Source organism: Nicotiana tabacum, chromosome 6 (genome assembly GCF_000715075.1).
Source record: "Nicotiana tabacum cultivar K326 chromosome 6, ASM71507v2, whole genome shotgun sequence".
In the NCBI taxonomy this organism is placed as follows: domain Eukaryota; kingdom Viridiplantae; phylum Streptophyta; class Magnoliopsida; order Solanales; family Solanaceae; genus Nicotiana; species Nicotiana tabacum.
The window spans coordinates 112,643,011-112,653,268 of NC_134085.1; the positions used below are offsets into that span (position 1 = coordinate 112,643,011).

Here is a 10,258-nt window from a genome sequence, read left to right on the forward strand (position 1 = left end):
GGTTGCCGAGAATTAAATATGGAGCAGGCAATGTTGCAGGGGATGCAATGAACGTAAACTTATTTGATTGGATAATAAATCAAATGAACGGAGAACTTACTTTGGAATTGAAGCTTCCAGCCAAGAATTCATCTGGGTTGTTAACACATGCAAAGATGAACAGGACAATGCTAAGATCTTAGTGTTGCTCTACTCGAACCTTGAGAACGAGGTTCTTATTGATGGGATCCTAATGAATGTGGCCCCAATGAAGGACACATTTGGTGAGTTAGCAAATTACGTTTGGGACCCCGGCTAAGAAGGGGCAAATTTACTGTGCGCGGAAGGGACTAGGGGATTTATGGATTAAATAAGGCGTGTATTCCAATGTGTGGTTTAGGCAATTGTTGTTGCTAGAGTTGTACTCTTGGTCTGCTTTCTGTTACTCTGCTTCTCATCTCCCCAGGTTTCAAGAGTTGTTACTATCTAAGTTTTTGTCACAACTCAAACTCCAGTACAGAAGTGTGTCAAATCTTAGCAACTCCAGAACTATTTTTTATAATGTCTTTTCTATCCACAGAAACAGCCCATGGCCTTTCAAATATGTACAATGTTTATGTCATGTAAGATTGTATTTAGAGCTTTCACTCGAAATCATACTAGCAAAGATGAAACAATCTGCAACTGCAATAATATACCGTTTGCTATTTCCTGTAAAATAAATAAGGTGTAGATTAAATACACTACTTCAGAAGCACAATTTCAAGCCTATAAACAACCATAGCAGCTTACAAGAACAAACAGGAAATCCATTTATTTTCTCCTGCAAATAGAACTGCCTTAACCATAGCATCGGATGGGATCATTGCAACCTTTCTCAGTAGACTGCCTGAAACCAAAACGACCGCCCTTTGCAAGGTACTGCTGATGATACTCCTCAGCTCTGTAAAACTTCTTAGCAGGCAAGATCTCCGTAACAATATTCCTGTTCAATATCTTTTGCTGTTTGTCCCGGGATTCAAGTGCTGCTTTCTCTTGCTCAGGTGTATAGAAGTAAATCCCGGATCTGTATTGGGTGCCCACATCATTACCCTACAAACAGCATAAGTAAACTCTTAGATAAGTTACAACACTGCTGAACACAACCTATCTGGCGAAAAGCAGTGCTTGGAACTACATAGTTCATCAGTACTAACAAAGTGGCAGTTGCTGTAATGGTAAAGCTCTATGATAAAATTACCACACACACACACATATATATATCTAGGTCTTCTTCAGTTTTTCCTGGCATCTCTTTTTGAATAAGGTCACAGCAGTTCTACATGGCATCTTGAAAGCAATTAAAGAGAAATTTTCTGTTCACAGGAAAAGACATTCTTTGACCAGATCTCAGACCTAGCAACTAAGAGTGCCTAAAAACTGAGAAACTCCCGGGCTAGATGTACTTCAGACGCAAAGGCTTGCAGAAGTATGAGGTTACCGTCGAAAACAGATATATGGAGATTTATACTGAATAGTGAGGTACTAAAGACCGCAGGAGCTAGTCCCAGAATAGTATTGAGCAAACTTGTCATTTGTCAATGGAGAAACATAGAAGGTTAAAGGTCTATTTGGTCAAGCTTCCCAAATCTGCTTATTTTGAGAGGCGACTTCTTTAAAAATAGATTTTCAGATAAGTGTTTTGAACAAGCAGTAGTTTGTGTTCCGTCAATCCATTCAAGAAGTACTTTATCAATATTACATAAGCAATTTGTGTTTGATCAACATTTCAAGAAAGTGCTTCCAGTGCCCAATTACGAAAAAAGACATACAAAGATTCACTTTACAATTAGTAGTATTATTTTAATAAATAAATAAATTTTAAATGTTCAGTATAAAAGGCTTTAAGATTTTCAATTTTATTCCATTAAAATGTTAAAATCTCAATAAAAACGTATGTTAACATTTTTAATCAATATAAACATAATTTAATCACAGTAATATTAGTGAAAATTTTATAAAATTACAGGTGACTTAAATATATCAAAGTATATCATTCAATATATAATTATTTTTTAAGGAGGGATAGTATGGCAAATATATACATCTCATATAATTGTATTTATAGCTGAGAGATAAACGGGTTAAATATATGAGCAATATTTTGGTAAATATAAATGTTTGCTAAGCATATTTTGTAGCGAAAGAATTAATTTTCCACTTCTGCTTCTTAGGAGAAGCTACAAAGTTCACTTCTTACCTATAGTAGAAAAGAAGTTTTTGCTACTACTCAAAATCACTCTTTTCTTTTTTCTCCAAAAGCTTAGCCAAATACCTCAACTCTTCTATTACTCGATTATGCATCAATTAGTAGTAACATTTTTATGGAAGAAAATAAGGTATTAGTAGTAATTTATTTTGCAATCTACGGAGTAGATTTTGAAAATAAATGGATTGGAGATGCATTAATTTCCATGTGCATTATGCCAACAAACTGAATCCGCTATTTCATTCAATCAATCCAAAATATAAATAAGATACCCAATTGGGTCAGACCAAATTAATTGTAATTTCTTGATAAGCCTTTCAAACCACCTATATAAAGACACTTAAGGAACACTATATACATCCATCAGAATTCAGAACCCCTCCAAATAGATCATATTCATGGCATCTCATCAATGCTTCTTCAAATGTGCAAACTACGTAGATCTTACGTTGTAGGCTGTAGCTTTGATGATATGCCATGAATAAGGATTTATTTGCAGTAAGGTTTTTGACCCACTTAACAGTGACCAGAAATATCAAACGTGGAGATATATGTAACCCAGATTGCTACAATTTGATCGTGTTCCTGGCACAGGCAGAGCAAGGGGACGAAAGGGGGTTCATCCTTCGCCAGAAAATTACACTATATATACTAGGTCAAAATTATTCTTTTATGTATATATAGTAGATGTTAAATCCCCTTGATTTCTTCGTATGTTTAATTCTTTATATTTTGAACCCCCTTACTAAAATTCTTGGCTCCGCCACTACTTCCTTGTATCTTGTTAAGTGTGAACAGTATTTGTGAATGCTAATGTTAGTAACAATATGTCAGGAACAATGATCAATTTGTAGGAGTTCAATTCAAGAAGCTTAAGTCACCAGGCCAGTTTCCTAGATATTTGGACAAACAGACTATAAGTCGTCTAGAAAAAGAAAGCTAACAAGGAGTGTCCAAATAGCTATTAGCACTCATCTCTATTAAAAGAACCTAAGCAAGGAAGTCCACTAAGTAAGCGCTTAACACAGAAACTTAAGCAGAGTTGGCCACTTATTTAGCCATTTAGGTACTTAATGTCACAAGAGACACTGTAACCGTTCTGATATATTTCATGGCATAGTGAATCTCAATAAGAACAAACTCCATATCTTACGACACTCCTCTTAGAAGATTTGAAAATAACACAAAAACCAAGGCATTTGCCCCACAAAAGGAACTGGGTACCCAACCATCAACTATGAATCACAAGGCATAATCTTTAAGCAAAGCATGATCTTTAAAGATTTTTTTTCATATAAGGAGCATTATCTTTAAACATCTTCAAAAGGCATGATCTTTAGAGATCTTCAAAAGAATGATCTTTAAAGATACTCAAAAGGCATAATCTTTAAGCAAACACAACATTTTGATGACATTTTACTTGTTAAGACAAGGTAGTTGAGTAAGTAGGTACTCCCATTGACTATAAAACTATGTTAAACAGGTTTCTAGTACTTTGCAGCCAATAAAGACCTGACTTTGGTTATTAGCACCCAAATATGCATACCATTCAATGCCCACCAAGACTCGTGTTAGGTAACAAGCTTAGTGGGAAAAGAAAGAACAATAAGCTCAGCTAAAGGCAGGAAAATTCTTTCAAGTCCTAAGCCTTAGTGTGCAAAGCTACAACACTAAGCGATTTCTTTCCATCTGCCTAAGCCTTAGTTGGCAAAGTTATCCATAGAATAGTCGAGGTGCGCCCAAAGATGGCTCGACACCACCGTGGTATAAAAGAGAGCACAAAAAAAAATAAGGAAAAAGTGACCATATACAGCTTCCCAATTTACATCAAACAAGCCCTTAACTAGAACAAATCGATAAAATTGAAGACCATGGAAGCCCAAGATTTAACATAAACTTCCTCTCCACTAAAATTCAACCCCAAATATTCCCAAACATAAGAAGATAATTTAAAACACAGAGTCCACAAAACAATAATTCAACCAATAACCATTAAATAAAACCGATGAAAGTTTTCAAAAACCTACCTGACGATTAAGGGTAGTGGGGTCATGACGATCCCAAAAAACATCAAGCAAGGTGTCAAAATTACACTCCTTAGGATCATACTGAACTCTAACAACCTCAGAATGGAAAGTAGTTCCCGAGCAAATATCTTCATAGGAAGGATTATGTAAATACCCCTGAGTATACCCAACTTCGGTTTTGGTAACACCAGGCACTCTTTGAAAAGCCAATTCAACGCCCCAAAAACAGCCAGCTCCGAATTGAGCAAATTGTTGTCCTGGTGCAGGGATATCATCATCAGGACCTTGTGCAATTGCAGAGGAAGATGAGTCCATTGGTGTACTATCAGTTTTTGCACCAAAACCCAATTTGTTGAGCCAACTCATTTTGGGGGAAGAATAAAGAGATGGGGTTTTGGAAGTACGAGGAAAGGTTGAAACTTTAAGGAGATTTTGGGAGAAAGGTAAAGAAGATTTGGTGAGGGAAAGGAGTGGAGATGTTGTGGTTATGGCGGAGGAAGGGATGCAAGTCTTGAGGAGCATTTTTGATCTATTGTAAGTTTTGTTTGGATAAGTATCTGGAGACTATTGGAGAAATGACGTGAGAATTTCCTTATTCAAATACTTTATTCTATAGAATATTTATTTATTTATTTATTTTACGATATTCCTATACCTATAAAATCTGAAATCGTGTTCCCAGAGGCGGATTTAGGATTTAGAGGTTGCGGGTGCCATACTATTTTACGAACATAGATATATTGCTATTTATATGATCAAAGTAAGGTTTTCATTTGATCGGTTTGATCCATGTTGAGTTTCGATTAGGGCTATTCATTTTTTCGAGTTATATAGACAAACCGAACACGCGAAAAGAATTGGTATTAATAGTTATGACAATCTAGAGCAAAGTACAAACTTTCAGGATATTATTACATCACAAAAAATAGGAGAAAATAGTTTGAACTAAAATTAATAACTTTAACATTCTTGAGAAGATAAGAAAAGACTTACCAATTTAATGACCCTAGAAATTGAAACTAGTTTAATCCTGTATATTTAGCAAATTGTAAACAATGCCAATACATTAGGGACATTTACACCAATACATTTGACTGATTCTTTTCCTTTTCTTTTTCTTCAATTAACTGAGCAACCAAAAAAAGTTAGGAAAAATTAAAATAGAAATAATTAACACAATGCAAATATGTACATAGTACATATAGAGGACTCGAAAAAGCAGACGTGGAGAAAAAGTTTTTGTCTATGAGCTTTAATTTTGAAATTTTGGTTGTTATTTTATTAAAGGAGTTGCTTTCTTTAGTTTAAAAATGAAAAGGATATTGTTATATTTAAAAAGGTAAAGAAAAATAAGGAAATTTAGATGATGAAAATATATGAGGCTGAAAGCCTAAAATTGAAGTTCAAAAAATTTAAGTATCTAAGGATGTAAAGCCTAAAACTGAAGCGATATAACTTTTAAGAGTAAATGTTGAATGGATTCGAACACGAGCATTTAGATACAAAATCAAGTACTTCACTAGTGGCACCAAACACATGTTCGCTAATTCGGGTGCCATTGATTGGTATATATCAGATTTCTTCTATATATACACAGAATTATATAAGTTTCGGCCGAGGATTGCGGGTGGCGTGGCACCCCGTACTCCCTTAATAGATCCGCCCCTGCGTGTTCCCATCTCTCGTGCTCTTGTACTTTCTTTGCCCAAACAATGTCACCACAATTTTGGACGTAAATATAAGTTGATTTATACGACGATAGGATAAACATAGACATAGTAAATGGTTCTTTTTCCTCACGTGTTAGAGTTTCCGATTAAGTTTAAGTTTAAGTTTTTCGTATTTCACTACTGTTTTTAAAGATTTTTCGGTCAATCTAGGAATTTATATCTTTTATAAGTTAATTGATGTGAATATGTGTTATAATTAAGAAGACGCGGCACAGTGATCTTTTAAGTAGAAGAAATCAAATTTTATTTCTGTTTCTAAAGGGGTTGAAATTTACTTATACTTTCTTTTCTATCTAACAAAATATGAGATGTTATGTTATAATTATAATAATATGAAATGGACAGAGTACGCGGAAGTACGATGCTTACGCGGAATTTGCTCTACCACTCGTAGACAACGAACAAGGGCCAGAGAAACCTGGCTCTTTTGATTTTTATTCACTTTTTCTGTAAAGAAATTGAACAACAAATACTAAATGACTCTGTCTACTAAAGCTCAAATAAAAAATAAAAAAAATCATCTGAAATATATTGCCTCTGCTTGAATTTGAAATCAATCTCTCTTTTTAATTTCGTTGACCTTTAGGCTATACAAATTGATTTTTAGTTATTTTGTATCTTTTCCTAGAGTTTTCTAGGTGTCTGATGAGAAAATGCTACAAAATGGCTAGAAGCATCTGGAACTGGAAGGCAATAGCAAAGGCACCAAAACGGATGTTAGTGAATAGACAATTACAAGATTTTGAGCCGAGGCCGAGCAAATGTTCAAGAAAACAACCTCTCACGCCACGTCCATTTGTTATCATGGCGCTCATGGCAAAAGAATAGCAATACGGGAGCTAGGGTTCACGGTTCGGTTTGATCGATTTTTTATTAAAACTAAAATCAAACTAATTTAATCGGTTTTTAAAATTTTAAAATCAAAACCAAACCAAATTAAATACAAACCATCGGTTTGGTTATCATTAGTTTGGTTCGATTTTTCGGTTCTTAGTAAGCTAATAATAAGTCGATAATAGTAAAACAATACTAGACAATAATCTGAAAAATAAGTTACTAAATTTATACATTTTTATATATTTCTTTCAGAACTGAAAGTTTATTTATCTCTTTATATGAAAAGAATGAACAAAAAAATAACTAAAAGTTTGCTTTCTCAAGCTTTGGCCACTGTAGTCCTGCAATTTGAGTTTGCTTTTTTTACTCTTATGGTAGGCTTTTTTTAACTCTTCTGTTAGGCAAAAGTATGTGCGGAGGGTTAGAGAATTAAAGTCTCTTAAGGAAAAGAAAATTGGTTGATTCCTATTGTTTTGGGCTTAGGCAATCTTTTAAGATATAAATAGGATAAACCAAAATTCAAAATAACAATTAAATTGCATAAAATATTTAAATTTATTTAGAAAAAGATATTATATTGTATATAAATAATTATTAAATTTTGTATATAATTAATCGGTTTGGTTCGGTTTAATGTTCAGGTTTTTATAATAGAACCAAAACCAAACCAAATATTATCGGTTTTTAAAATTTAAAACCAAAACCAATCCAAAACAAAAAAAATATCAGTTTACTTAATCGGTTTGGTTTGATTTTCGGTTTGGATCGATTTTCCGTCAAACCGTGAACAGCCCTACGGGAGACCAAAACTCAAAGATAGGAGTGGCGAATGGGCGAGTGGGGTGGATATGAGCATGTCAAAAATGGGTTATGCAAAAACTGATAAAATATTGGATTCGTTCATATTTAATACGGATAAAATATGAATTAACAAAAGAATAATATGAATATTTATATCATCTATATTGATAGTTGCATACCCAGGCAATCTTGTATTACTCATGGTTTTCAGATGTTATTTTAAGCCACAAAGGAGACTGGTGGTGGAATGGGGAGGTCCAAGGAAAAGTCGAATCAAAAAAGCGGCATATCTGAAGCTGGTGGGGAGCACGGATGAGAAGGAAAAGAGGTCGTATAGGGAGTGCGATAAGAAAGCAAGGAAAGAGGCAAAATTAGCGGTGGCAGCGGTTAAGACCGTAGCATTTGAACGATTTTATGAGGAACTTGGAGACAAAGGAGGTGACAGGAAGTTGTACATGTTAGCCAAGATTAGGGAGAGGAAGGCTCGATACTTGGAAGTGAGATGCATCAAAGACGAGGATGGCAAAGTATTGTTGGAAGAGGCATATATCACGCCTAGATAGCAGAAGTACTTCCATAAACTCTTGAACTAGGAAGGGGACAAGAATATTGTGCTTGGTGAGTTGGAGAATTTTGAGAGTCAGGGTGCATTTGGATTTTGTAGGTGTATTAATATTGAAGAGGCTGAGACGGCAATGCGGAAGATTAGCAGGGTAAGGCGACTGGGCCTAACAAGATCCGGTGTAATTTTGGAAGGATGTAGGTCGCTCAGGCTTGGAGTGGCTTACTGGTTTGTTTAATGTCATTTTCAGGGCGAAGAAGATGCTTGAAGATTGGCGGTGCAGTTTGACGATCCAGTTGTACAAAACCAAAGTTGATATCCAGAATTGCAACAACTATATAGGTATCAAGCTGCTGAGTCACACTATGAAAAATTAGGAGAGGGTGGTAAAAAGGAGGGTGTATATTTTTGAGAACCAATTCGGATTTATGTTGGGATGGTCAACTATGAAAGTCATTCACCTTGTGAGAAGATTGGTGGAGCAGTATAGAGAACGGAAAAAGGACTTGCATATGGTATTCATTGACCTAAAGAAAGCCTATGACAAAGTCCCGAGAGAGGTCCTAGATGTTTAGAGGTTAGCGGTATTTCAATAGCGTACACTAGAACGATTAAGGACATGTAGGGGGGAGCTATGACTCGGGTGAGGACTGCGGAACGAGACTCAAAACATTTTTCAGTAGAGATGGGGTTACATCAGTGATCTGCACTTAGCCCGTTTTGTTTGTCCTAGTGTTGAACATGCTGACGTGACACATACAAGAGGAGGTGCTATGTTCTATGTTATTTGCTGATGACAGACTATTGATTGACGAGACGCGAGGCGGAGCTTACACTAGGTTGGAAGTTTGGAGACAGAAGTCTAAAGGTTTCAAGTTGAGTAGGTCAAAAATAGAGTGCTTAGAGTGCAAGTTCAGTGATGTGATGCATGACGCAGAAGTGAAAGTGAATATCGATACCCAAATCATCCCTAAAAAAGATAGTTTTAAGTATCTTGGATCTGTAATCCAAAGCAACGGGGAGATTTATGATGATGTTACTCATCGTATTGGAGCTAATTGAAATGATGATATTGAGATAGATGTGCGAGCGTACCATGAAAGACAAGATTAAGAATGAAGTTATTAAGGATAAGATGAGATTGGATTATATGGAGGACAAGTTACGGGAATCGAGACTGAGATGGTTCGGGCATGTGAAGAGGAGATATATAGATTTCCGCCCAAGAGGTGTGAGAGGTTGACCCTGGCGGATCTAAAAAAGGGCAGAGGCAGGGCAAAGAAGTACTGGGAAAAGGTGATTAAGTAGGACATGTCATTACTTCAGCTTATCGAGGACGTGACCCACGATAAGAAGGTGCGTAGGTCGAGGATTAGGTTTGAAGGTTGACAGGTAGTCGTGAGTTTCTCCTAGGTTTACCGGTAGTACTAGTACTATTCTTGTATTTTCTTATTCCTAATACTTCATTATTACTGGTTGTGTCATTCGCTTCCACTACCCTATTATATTATTGTTACTATTGTTTGTTACTTTATTTTCACCATCCTTGAGCCGATGGTCTATCTAAAACAGCTTATTTATCTCTATAAGATAGGGATAAGGTCTGCATTCACACTATAGGTGTTAACCGGACGGGCTGGCCCAGGCTGGACACGAAAAAAATAGCCCTTCCGGTTATTGTTCCGGGCTGTTAGTGGGCTGGGGGTTCGGGGCGGGTAGTGGCTGGGATTTTTCGGGTTATGGTGGGCCCGTCCGGGTTCGGGCTTAACGGGGCCGAACCGGGCCGGGTTACTTATTTTTTTTTTAGTATATTTTATTTTCATATTCAATGCTATTGATACTTAAGTGTTTTCAAACTTTTAAGGCTTAAAATTAAACTTTTAAACTTTAAAATTTAAAGTTTTAAATTTGAAATTTGAAATTAAGTGACTACATAAAATTATTTAATAAAACCAATATGTAAGGATCAAACTTCAAAGGCTTTCATTTTATATTTTCATTCCATAATAATACTTCAAATTAACTTATCTAATACACTAACACATTAAGCTTAAATAAGTCTAACAAATTCAAA

General features: G+C 35.6%; 1 protein-coding gene across 1 annotated transcript; it reads right to left on the reverse strand.

Moving 5' to 3' along the window:
- Positions 1-819: 819 nt before the first annotated feature.
- On the reverse strand, positions 820-4,776 carry LOC107807219 (peptide methionine sulfoxide reductase A1-like). Its single transcript, NM_001325803.1, is given in 2 exon segments — positions 820-1,071; positions 4,255-4,776. Coding segments are annotated over 2 exon segments (774 nt in total).
- Positions 4,777-10,258: the final 5,482 nt, after the last annotated feature.